Source organism: Cebus imitator, unplaced genomic scaffold, assembly GCF_001604975.1.
Source record: "Cebus imitator isolate Cc_AM_T3 unplaced genomic scaffold, Cebus_imitator-1.0 Scaffold38, whole genome shotgun sequence".
Lineage (NCBI taxonomy): Eukaryota > Metazoa > Chordata > Mammalia > Primates > Cebidae > Cebus > Cebus imitator.
The window spans coordinates 5,325,801-5,338,686 of record NW_016107353.1 but is presented as its reverse complement, the minus strand read 5'-3'; the positions used below and the strand labels follow the sequence as shown (position 1 = coordinate 5,338,686).

General features: G+C 35.6%; 1 protein-coding gene across 12 annotated transcripts in view; it reads right to left on the bottom strand.

The window, feature by feature from the left end:
* Positions 1-12,886, bottom strand: part of CD46 (CD46 molecule) — a 33,896-nt gene that overhangs the window by 12,861 nt on the left and 8,149 nt on the right. For 5 of the 12 annotated variants that reach the window (XM_017525531.2, XM_017525541.2, XM_017525532.2 and 2 more), the window contains 6 exons: positions 11,912-11,997; positions 10,185-10,382; positions 9,251-9,433; positions 8,786-8,830; positions 8,634-8,678; positions 5,978-6,019 (listed from right to left, as the gene is read on the bottom strand). In XM_017525531.2, coding sequence (XP_017381020.1) covers positions 5,978-6,019; positions 8,634-8,678; positions 8,786-8,830; positions 9,251-9,433; positions 10,185-10,382; positions 11,912-11,997 — 599 coding nt within the window. The remainder of the gene's footprint in view (positions 1-5,977; positions 6,020-8,633; positions 8,679-8,785; positions 8,831-9,250; positions 9,434-10,184; positions 10,383-11,911; positions 11,998-12,886) is intronic. The other 7 variants (XM_037737391.1, XM_017525534.2, XM_017525533.2 and 4 more) reach the window with 3 other exon arrangements.

The following is a 12,886-nucleotide window of genomic DNA, read 5'->3' as shown; positions in this document are numbered from 1 at the left end:
AAAAAAAAAAAAAAAAAAAAAAAAAAAAAAAAAAAGAATTCAAATTAGAAAGGAAGAAATAAAATTAGCTCTGTTTGCAGATGACATGAACTTTTATGTGGAACTCTCAAAGGATCCCACATATACACACACACACACAAACATCCCTTAGAACTAATAAATGAATTCAGCCAAGTGGCAGGTTACAAAATCAACATACAAAACTCAGTTGTATTTCTATTCACTAACAATGAATAATCTGAAAAGGAACTTAAGAAAACAATATCATTTGTAATAGCATCAAAAAGAATACAATACTTAGAAATAAACTTAACTAAGGAGGTGAAAGATTTACATACTGAAAACTATAAAACTGCTAAAAAATTAAAGCCATAAATAAATGGAAAGACACTTGTGTTTATGGATTGAAAAAATTTAGTATTTTTAAACTATCAATGCTACAAAGCAACCTTCAGATTCAGTGCAACTCCTATAAAAATCCTGATTTTTTTTTTTTTTTTTTTTACTGAAATAGAAAAATCCAATCTAAAATTCATATGAAATTAAGGGACCACTAATAGCCAAAACAATCCTGGAAACAGAGCAAAGTTGAGAAGACTAACCCTTTCTGATTCCAGAACTTATTATAAAACTATAAGAATCAAAACAATGGTAATGACAAAAAGACAGACATACAGACCAATGGACTAGAACAGAGACATCAGAAATAAACCTCTGCATATATGGTCAAATGGTTTTCAACAAGAGTGACAAAGAACAGCCAAATGGGGAAAGGGCAGTCTCTTCCACAAATGATGCTAGTAAAACTGGATATTCACAGGCAAAAAAGTGAAGCTGGACCTTTACCATATACAAAGATTAACTCAAAATAGATAAAAGACCTAAACACAAGAGGTAAAACTATAAAACTCTTAGAAGAAAACATAGGGGAAATGCTTCTCCACGTTGGATCTGGCAATGATTTCTTGGATGTGACACTAAAGGCAAAGGCAAGACAAGAAAAAAATTGTATTTCATCAATTAAAAGCAAATTTTGTAAATCAAAGGACACCATCAACAGAGTTAAAAGGCAACCCACAAAATGGGAGAAAATATTTACAAATCATATATATAATAAGGGAGTAATATCCAGAATATATAAATAACTCCTAAGACTCAGTAACAAATATCAACCCAACTTGAAAATGGACAGAAGACTTAAATAGATATTTCTCTAAAGAAGATATACAAATGATCAACAAGCACATGAAAAGATTCTCAACACATTTCTAATCATTAGGGAAATGCATATCCAGTATGCATATCTACTTCATATCTAGTAGGATGGTCTATGGTTTGAATGACCCCTTCAAAACTCATTATGAAATTTAATTGTCAATGTAATGTTATTAGGGGTGGCACCTTTAAGAGGTGTTCTGGTCATTATGGCTCTGTCCTCATGAATGGACTAAGTCGTTATTGCAGAGTTGTGTTTGCTAGTCAGGGCATGGTTTCACCCCTCTTACTCTCTCTCTCACCCTCTCTTTTCCCTTCTACCATGTGATGGCCTCTGTCATATCATGACAAAGCAAGAAGGCTCTCACAGATGCCCACACCTTGATATTAGACTTCCCAGCCTCCAGAACTGCGAGAAATAAATTTCTGTTCATTGTAAGTTACTCAGTCTGTGGTATTCTGTTTTTACAATACAAAACGGACTAAGACACTTGGGTATTATTGAAAAAACAATTTAACAAGTGTTGGTGGAGATGTGGAAAAATGAGAACCTTTGTACACTGCTGGTGGGAATGTAAAATGGTGCAGCCATTGTGGAGGACAGTATGGCAATTCCTCAAAATATTAAAAATAGAATTCCCTTGTGATTTAGCAATTCTACACCCAGGTATATAACTAAAAGAAGTTAATACAGGAACTCAAAGTTTATAACAGCATTACTCAAAAGAGCCAAAAGATAAAAACAAACCAACCCAAGTGTCTAGCAACAATGAATGAATAAATTAAATATAGTATAAACATATAATGGACTATTATTCAGCCATAAAAAGGAATAAAGTTCTGACTCATGTCACAAGATAAGATATAGATGAACCTTAAAAACATGCTAAGTGAAATAAGCCAGACACAAAAGGACAAATACTGGGATTCCATAAGCGGAATCCACTTATTATATCTAAATTATATGAATTTACCTAGAATAGGCAAATTTACAGAGACAAAAAGTATACTGTAGTTTAATCAGGTGCTAGAGATAGGGAGGAATGGAGAGTTACTGTTGAAGTAGCGTTTCAGTGTGGGATGGTTGTATTCTATTCTAGGGATAGATGGTACTGATGGTTATATAACAATGTCAACGTACTTAATGCCACTGAATTGTAAACTTAAAATGGTCAAATGATAAATAAAATGAAAAGTTGATTTGGAAAAATTAACATGAGAGTACCTTAGAAATTTTTGAAAAGAAGTATTCTGGAAGTTATTAAAACATATAGTACTACAGTTAAAAAAAAAACTTGCTTTTGGTACAAGAATGGAAGAATAGACAAAGCTCAAAGGAGAAAGGAAGATGGAACACCTGTGAATGCAATGTATGATACAAATTGGCATTTCAAATCAGTTGGGGAGAAGATAACTTATTCAAAAAATGGTTCTGTTTAGCTATTGGATGGTGGTGGGTGGAGTGGGGAGAGGATGAACCATATATCTCATTATATACACCAGAATGAATTTCGGATGTACCAACGATTTAAGTGCAAAGACCAAAGTCAGAACACGTAGTTGAAATCTTTATATAATTTCAGCATATGAAAGACCTAAAGTTTTAGTAAGAAAGACACCAAAGGCTATACATCCAACCACCTATTAATGTAAAATGTCTGAACATATAAATGACCACTGATAGGAGGACAGTTAAATGAAATATGGTATATATTTAAGTCACCATTAGAAAAGATGAGAATAAATCTAAACACAACCCCAATCTAAGAGTGTAAGTGGAAAAAGTTCAAGTTGCAGAAAAATATGTACAGCATGACATCATTTTTAACAAAAGACAAAACACCAAACTACAGTATAACTACACATAAAAATATGTTGATGGTCCTAGCCAAAGCAATCAGGCAAGAGAAAGAAACAAAGCATATCTAAATAGGAAGAGAAGAAGTCAAACTATCTCTGTCTGCAGATGACATGATTCTATATCTAGAGAACCCCTTAGTCTGCCCTAAAAGCTGTTCCAGATGATGAACAACTTCAGCAAAGTTGCAGGATACAAAATCAATGTACAAAACTCACTAGCATTCCTATACACTAATAACAGCCAAACTGAGAGCCCAATCAGAGAAGCAATCCCATTCACAATTGCTACAAAAAGAATAAAATACCTAGGAATACAGCTAACCAGGGAGGTGAAACATCTCTACAATGAGAATTATAAAACACTGCTCAAAGAAATCAGAGAAGACACAAACAAATGAAAAATCATCCCATGCTCATGGATGGGAGAATCAATATCATTAAAATGGCTAAACTGCCCAAAGCAATTTACAATTCAATGCTATTCCTATCAAACTACCAACGACATTCTTCACAGAACTAGAAAAAACTATTTTAAAATTCATATGGAACCAAAAAGAGCCTGAATAGTCAAGAAAATCTTAAGCAAAAAGAACAAAGCTGGAGGCATCACATTACCTGACTTCAAACAAGGCTACACTAACAAAAACAGCATGGGGGTACTGGTACAAAAACAGGTATATACACCAATGGAACAGAATGGAGAGCCCAGAAATAAGGCTACATATCTATGACCATCTGATCTTCCATAGAATTGACAAAAGCAATGGGGAAAAGATTCCCTCTTCAGTAAATGGTGCTGGGATAACTGGCTAGCCATATGTAGAAGATTGAAACTGGACCCCTTCCTTATATCATGCACAAAAATCAACTCAAGATGGATTAAAGACTTACATGTAGAACCCAAAACTATAATAACCCTGGAAGACAATGCAGGCAATAACATTCTGGACATAAGAACAGGCAAATATTTCATGGCAAAGATGCCAAAAACAATCGCAACACAAGCAAAAATTGACAAGTGGGATTGAATTGAAGAGCTTCTGCACAGCAAAAGAAACTATCAACAGAGTAAACAGACAACCTACAGAACGGGAGAAAATTTTTGCAAACTATGCATCTGACAAAGGTCTAATATCTAGCATTTATAGGAACTTAAACAGATTTACAAGAGGAAAAACAACGCTATTAAAAAGTGGGCAAAGGACATGAACAGACACTTCTCAAAAGAAGACCTATATGTGGCCAACAAACATATGGAAAAAAAGCTCAATATCACTGGTCATTAGAGAAATGCATATCAAAACCACAATGAGATACCATTTCACAACAGTCAGAATAAGCTATTATTAAAAAGTCAAAAAATAACAGTTACTGGCGAGGTTATAGAGAAAAGGGAACACTTATATAGTGTTGGTGGGAGTGTAATTTAGTTCAACTATTGTGGAAAGCAGTATGGTGATTACTCAGAGAGCTAAAGGCAGAACTACCATTCAACCCAGCAGTCCCATTACTGGGTATGTATCCAGAGAAATATATATCATCCTGCCATAAAGACATACGCACATGAATGTTCACTGCAGCACTATGCCCAATAGCAAAGATATGGAATCAACCTAAATGCCCATCAATGACAGATTGGATAAAGGAAATGTGGTACATACACACATGGAATACTATGCAGCCATAAAAAAGAATGAGTTCATGTCTTTGGCAGGAACTTGGGTGAAGCTGGAGGCTATTATCTTTATCAAACAAATGCAGAAACAGAAAACCAAATACTGCATGCCCTCACTTATAAGTAGGAGCTAAGTGGTTAAGAACTTATGAACACAAAGAAGGAAACAACAGACACTGGGGTCTACTTGAGCGGGAGAGTGGGAGGAGGGAGAGGAGCAGAAAAGATAACTACTGGGTACTAGGCTTAATACCTGGGTGATGAAATAATACGTACAACAAATCCCTGTGACACATTTACCTATGTAACAAACCTTCACATGTACCCCCAAACTAAAATAAAACTTTCCAAAAAAAGATCTTGATGCACAAACATGGATTTAAAAAGAAACTCTGAACTATTAACAGTAATTAACTTGGATAAGTTAGAAAGAAACTAATCTTTTACTCTATATACTTTTGTAAGTTTGAAATTCTATAAAAATATATTCAAATACAACTCGTGATTAAAAGTTATAAAAAGTAATCTATATTCAATAGTATAACAAGCTTAAAACTGACAAAACAAAAAAACCTGGAAAACACTGTTTGCTTCATATTAAAAGGGCTTTAATTCATAATGAGCTCTCAAAAATCACTCAGAAAAATATTTTAGAAACCTAATAGAAAAATAGACAAAGCACATGAATAAACAAATGTAGATCAAAAAAAAAGTTCAGATTCACTGATAATTAAGGAAATGCAAATTGGTCACGCATGGTGGCTCACACCTATAATTCTAGCACTTTGGGAGGCTGAGGCAGGAGGATTGCTTGAACCCAGGAGTTAGAGGCCAGCCTGGGCAACATGACAAAACTCTGTCTCTACAAAAAATACAGAAAAAATTAGCTGGGTGTGGTGCCATGTGCCTGTAGTTCCAGCTACTTGGGACGCTGAGGTGGGAGAATCACCTGAGCCCAGGAGGAGGTTGAGGCTGAAGTGAGCTGTGGTCGCACCACTGTACTCCAGCCTGGGTAACAGAGTGAAACCCTGTCTCAAACAAACAAACAAACAAACAAAAAAATAAAAACCCACAACCAAGAAATGCAAATTAAAATAAGATGTTACTTTTCACCTATCATTTAAAAATTCTTAACATTTTTTTAGATATGTCTAAAGTTTTTAATTTAAAAAAATTTTAAGTAAAACAAATTCTTAACAATATCAGTAGGATAAAGGGCTAACCAACCTGGATAACGTGAAACTGGAGGCTTGTAAGTAGGTCTAGGACCTAGAAAAATAAGTTTGATTTTATAAATTCATCAGGGCCTTGTCAATATAAAATTATGACTTTAATTTTGATATTGATTTTTAAAGATTATTTATCAAAATGAAGACTACACATACTTTACAAACTTTGCAATTCTACAGATTAGAATTTGCCTACATATATAGCTGCACAGGCATGTAAGGATGTAGGTACAAGAATGCTCACTATACTCTATTTTATAACGGAAATCCTAGAAGATAACCAATAATAAATCACAAAAGTAATGTGTGGCTGGGCTTGGTGGCTCATGCCTGTAATCCCAGCACTTTGGGAGGTCAAGGCGGGCGAATCACTTGAGGTCAGGAGTTCAAGACCAGCCTGGCCAACATGGAGAAACCCTGTCTCTACTAAAAATACAAAAATTAGCTGGGCATAGTGGTGGGCACCCGTAATCCCAGGTACTTGGGAATCTGAGGCAGCAGGAGAACCGCTTGAACCTGGGAGGTGAAGGTTGCAGTGAGCTGAGACCATGCCACTGCACACCAGCCTGGGTGACAGAGAAAGACTCTGTCTCAAAAAAAAAAAAAAAAATGTGCTTGGGGTAAACATATGTATCTTTTTCAAAAACTGTAAGTGGTATCATACTACATAATTTATATCTTCCCCTTTTCCACTTAGGATTCCTGGCTATTTTTTCATGTTAGTAATTTAGATCTACCTTAACATAATTATGTTGCTATTTAGTTGTCCTCTGATGATGAAAAATGACTGACAATCCCATGAGGAATGATTTTTCAAAAAAATACCCTTGTAGTTTCTCTTTTTTATAAACTTTTTCTCACAAGCAATTCTCTCCTCTGTTCTCAAGCACTAAGCTAGATCAGTGTTTTATAAACACTTTATGAAATGCTTATTGTCAACTCTTTCAAAAGACTGTATCAACAAACTTAGTGCATATACCCGCTAAGAGCATGTGAGTAAGCATAGATGCCTCATTGAGTATAAATTTCAAACGCAATTTTGTTTTGCTCACATATCAGTCCACCAAAAAGCCCATCTCTTCCTGCCCTCAAACCCTACAGCACTCAATTCAAGAGGCTACCAGTTACCAATTACATATTAACATACATGGATCTATCTCTTCCTTAATATTAAATTAGGTGTTGAATAAGTCATATTAGCTAGCTCTAAGAACTTTCTATACACCGGGCACTTACACCTTACTAATAAACAAAAATACAAGGTATTTTTCTTTTTTTTTTTTTTTGAGACAGAGTCTCACTCTGTCACCCAGGCTGAAGAGCAGTGACTCGATCCTCGCTCACTGTACCCTCCGTGCCTCCCCCGCCAGGTTCAAGCGATTCTCCTGCCTCAGCCTCCCAAGTAGCTGGGATTACAGGTGCCTGCCATCATGCCTGGCTAAGTTTTGTATTTTTGGTAGAGACAGGGTTTCACCATCATGGACAGGCTGGTCTTGAGCTCATGACCTTGTGATGTACCCACCTCAGCCTCCCAAAGTGCTGGGATTACAGGAGTGAGCCACTGCCCCCAGCCTATAAGAAGGTATTTTAATTACTATGTTAACATGCATAATTCCCCTCAATCCTTTAACATATTAGGGAGATAGGAAATATATATTCGAATTAGAAGCCAGTGATTTGAGATTTCAGTTCGACATCCACATTAAACTAAAGGGAAATGGAAGACCATAGAAATGATGTTTCTTTCCAGGCTAATGCTCTTCCCACAATGACTACTGTCTCTTGCTTCTGCTGCAAGCAAAGTGAAACCAGAGACAGCAGTGTTGTAATCAGGATGATAACTCCTTCCATCATATCAAAATGATCTCTCCAGTCGTAAGCACAGTGGTTGACCAGGAGTCCCTGCAAAAAGTCTTCTATTTCATTTCAGTAAGTAAGGACATTTCCTGCCTTTCCGTTGCTATAAAATTTACTTGCTATGGCCGGATAAAACTGCCCAGTAAAGAGGAAAAAAAAAATAACATTATGAGATGTGGAAGAGGGGCAGGTAGGGAAGAGGCAGAAATATAGGTCTTGCTCTGGAGACAGCAGAAATTTCCCTGTTTAAATGTGTCACATCAGAAGACACAAACTCGTTGCATTCCAGAAAATGAAAAATTCCTGGAATAGGAACATTCTCAGTAAAAGTGTCAACAGATCACTTCTGAAAAGAATAAAATAGCGAAGTTGATGACACAAAACATACATATTAACAAACATACATATTAACACATATACATATTAACAAACATACATGGATGTTCCTATTCCCTAACATTAATTTAAGTGTTGAATAGGTCATATTAGCTAGCTCTAAGAGCTTTCTATATACAAGGTACTATGCTAAGTGCATTAAATGCATCCCACTTACATCTTACTAATAAAAAGGAAGGTCCTAATTCAATATATATATATAAAATTATAACCCCAGATTATGGCAGATAATTTTAGAATCACTATGTATAACAACTAAAATGGCTAGACAAATGTCCTCCCTCCTTTCATTACTAAAAATGATGAATGAGTGGACATCACCAGAAATTTGAAGGATTTTTTAAAAAATCACCAAGAATTTAAAGGATTTTTGAAAAAATATAAGCAGGAGGTTACTAAACCTGAGACACTGGAAGTTGGAGATATTGTAGCGGGAGAAGTCGACACTGGAAAACAATAATGTAGACTGGATCAAACACTTGGGAGTTATTACTGGCATTTTCTCCAGGAATTTATAAGATTTTTGAGAAACACAAGGAAGAAGTTACTAAACCTGAATGACTCAAGGTTGGAGGTTTTGTACTGGAAGGAGGCGGCTCTAGGAAATAAAATAACGTTATTAGATCAACCACCTGGGAGTTATTGCTGCCATTTTATTTATATGAATTATGCCCTTGACTTACTTAGATAAAAATGCCCGTGTTTTAATTCACTCCAAAAAGTGGTTGTAACCTACTTTTTATACATAAAATTATTGAACCAGAGAAAGTATACACCCATGCAGTGTACATAACATGCTGAGAACCCTGGAAAAGCACAGCAAATCACAACAGCAGAATTTTATGTGAATTTCATGTCATAGATCTGGCATAGAAATGAATACAAAACAGAGTTAAATACTAAAATTGTTCCTTTTCAGTTATTCTGTATGACTGATAGTTAATATCAAAGAAATAAAGTCAAAAATGAACAGCAACAACAACAACAAACCAAGACAGAAAAAAGACAAACTTTGTACCTTTAACACACTTTGGAACTGGGGGATCCCAAGTACTGTTACTGTTACAGACAATTGTGTCACTGCCAACGATGTGAAAACCCTCATAACATTCAAATATAACTGTTGCTTTGTAGTAAAATTTTTTTCCAAGTCCTGCTATCTGTCTTCCATTTTCGATTACTGGAAATCGACATTTGACCACTGGAAAAGGAGAGAAACCCCAGAATTAATGGAAATCTGCTTTTACAGAAAAAGTAGTACCAAGTAGTAATTTCCAGTGGAAACAGAGACAAGGAATGGAATGCAAGATGTTAAAAACATTTCTAAAAAGTCTTTAAATGTTAAACATTTAAATATGAAGCATTTTAAATGATATATTCTCCTTAATGATATTTTTAAAGATTTATTGCATATAATTTACATACAGTCAAATTCACCTTTCAAGTATACAGCTACATGAGTTTTGACAAACACAAATAATCATGTAACTACCAGTACAGTAAAGAAAAGTTCCATTACTCTCCAAAATTTCCTCATGCCCTTTTGTGAGTCACCCTTCTTTTCCCTCACCACCCTCTCTTCTACAACCAGCCAACCACTGAGCTGCTTTTTCCCTATAGTGGGACGTTTTCAGAATGTCACATAAATAGGATCACGGACTTTGTGTGTTATTTTTTTGGTTCTTTCAAACAAAAACTTCTAACTCACACAGATACATAGTAGTTCACACTGTTAAAAATGAAATGCCAAGAACATGTGAAGGTAAGAAATAGGGAACTCTGTACCTAGAACTGTTTTTTGACTTGAACTAACCTGTATTAAAATATATTAGAAATCAATCATATAGGAGGAGGACGTGCATACGCCTGCTTTGTTTAGTCATAGATAAAACTATTTACAAAATTATTCCAGAGTATGTACAAATGAAGAAGGAAATACATTGAAAGATTACCTTTACACTCTGGAGCATCACCACTCCATACTGAATTGTCACGACAGTAAATCGTGCTCTCTCCAACAAGTGAAAATGGATCTGGTCCAGGTGCAGGATCACAACTATAAGTTACTGCATCAAGATATTCAAATACGTCTGCCTCACTAAAGGTGTGTTTTCCATTGCTTATTTTTGGAGGTGGTTTACACAGAATCTCTTAATAATGTGGAAAAAGAGGGAAGGAAGTATAAAAGATTAAGACAGCATTAGTAAAATTTCTATGCTTTCAATACATTAATCAATATAGGGTTTCTACAAGCTGGTTGTGAATTCAATATTGATTTAAAAGAAGATTTCTATAAGCAAATGTCCCAAATTCAAACCATTAATGTTTGACTAACTTTCAGAACAAATCTCATTTTCTTAAAGTGTAAATACCCATCGATATGGTCTGCATCTGTGGTCCCCACCAAATCTCATGTCGAATTGCAGTCCACAGTGTTGGAGGTGTGGCCTGGTGGGAGGTGGTTGGATCATGCGGGTAGATGTCTCATGAATGGTTTAGCACCCACCATCCCCTTGGTGCTGTTCTCATGATACTGAGTTCTTGGAAGATCTGGTTGTTTAAAAGTGTGCAACACCTCCCATCCTCCCCACCTTGCTCCTGCTCCTGCCCCTGCCATGTGAGACACCTTCTTCCCTTTTTTCCTTTTTCAACGATTAAATTTCCTGAGGCCTCCCCAAACCCCCAGCTGATGCCAGCATCATGCTTCCTGTACAGCTTGCAGAACCATGAGCCAATTAAACCTCTTTTCTTTATAAATGACCCAGTCTCAGGTATTTCTTTATAGCAATATAAAAATGGACTAATAACATACCTATATTTCTTTGCAAGGCCATGCTAAATTTTGTTCTAGTCATCACAAGAAATGCTGACAATTTAATTAGAAAATATGCTTAACGGAGTGGGTGGTTGAGAAATCCTTTGCAATTTATAAATATATCCATTTTCCAAATCGGTGGTTCACAGTACCACCAAAATATTACTGTCTTTTTTCACTGTCATCCTTACAAGTGTATAGAGATTTTTTCCAAAGGCTACATATTGTATGATAACACAACAGGCCAAATCTGATCTTGCTTTAAGCCAGATGTTGAAGAGATATGCAAAAAAGTGTGAACAATGCCACTATTCCTACTAGTTTTATTTTGTTTTGGAAAACTGTTATTTTTCATTAAAAAAAGTTACATATGTTAATATGTATTGCGTCTATTCTCACAATTCATCAGGCAGGGTGTGGCGGCTCACATTTGTAACGCCAGCACTTTGGGAGGCCCACAGGGGCAGATGACTTGAGCACAGGAGTTCAAGACCAGCCAGGGCAAGATGGCAAAACCCTGTCTCTTCAAAAATTACAAAAAGCCAGGTATAGTGGCACATGCCTGTAGTCCCAGCTACTGAAGAGGCTGAGGTTGCAATGAGCTGAGATTGTGCCACTGCACTCCAGCCTGGGAAACAGAGTGAGACCTTGTCTTGGGAAAAACAAAACCAAAAAGAATCAATAATTATTTTTAAAACCTCTCAATTTGAATTCCAATATGATAAATACCAATAGATAAAACCCACATAAAAGAAAGCTCTTTTGGATCTTTGTTAATCTTAAAGTGTAAAGGGTTCCCTGAGGCAAAAAACTTTGAGAACTACTGGTCTAAATTAAAAAAAAAAAGAGAGAGAATTTACTTACTTTGACATATTGGGGGCTTACTACTCCAAACTGCATCTGATCCTTTAAGTTCACAATATAGAATTTCTTTACCAATTAAGTAATAACTAAATGAGAAAAGAAAGGGTTACTGTTTTGTGTAGCAATTAATAAGACACACATAATAATGAAGGAACTTTTCATATGGTTGCTTTTCTACACTGCAGTAATTTGAGGGGGTGGTTTCTAAAACATCATACTATATAACGAAAGTGCTAAGTAAGTCTGGATTTTAATCAAATAAAGAATTTCTCCATTTGAACATATATTGGCCAAGAGCAAAGATGTCTAACTAAATCTGCTGTGCCTGTCTGCCCAGCATCTTTGCTATCTCCTGCAATCACATTATACATTCATTTCTGTGCCTTTGTTCACACCACTCTGCTCAGTAAGGACAAGGACTGTGTAGAGAGATCAGGTCCTAGAGCTGGAATGCCAGGATTTGAGTCCCTGCTCCTCAACTTACTAGTTTCTTGAGCTTGGGCAAGTCACTTAAAGTTCCTCTCACTCAGTTTCCTAGTTGATTAAAAGGGGTAACAGTACATACCTCATGCAGTTGTTCAGAGGATTAGATAAGTTAGCATTTGGCACATATTGATACGTGAGTTTTAGCTCCTATTAATATTATTTAGAACAGAATGTCTTTCTAGGGATAGCTTACTGAGTATAGGAATACTTTCATTGAGTATACCCGTATACTTGAAACCTTCTGATTTAAATTCACAGACATCTCTCTTCCTTCTGGACTTTTAGTGTAATTATCATGAATAATTCTACTTATTTAGCATTTCTATTTTTTGTTTTGAAAGCTCTCAGTATACATTGTTTCTCAATAATGTTAGAATTTCTTTTAGGGGTATCCATGTCTTAAACTTTTGGTATCTCTCAGAGGGCCTAGCAAGCTCTGTGTAACTTTTTTTTTTTTTTTTTTTTTTTTTTTTTTTTTTTTTTTTTTTT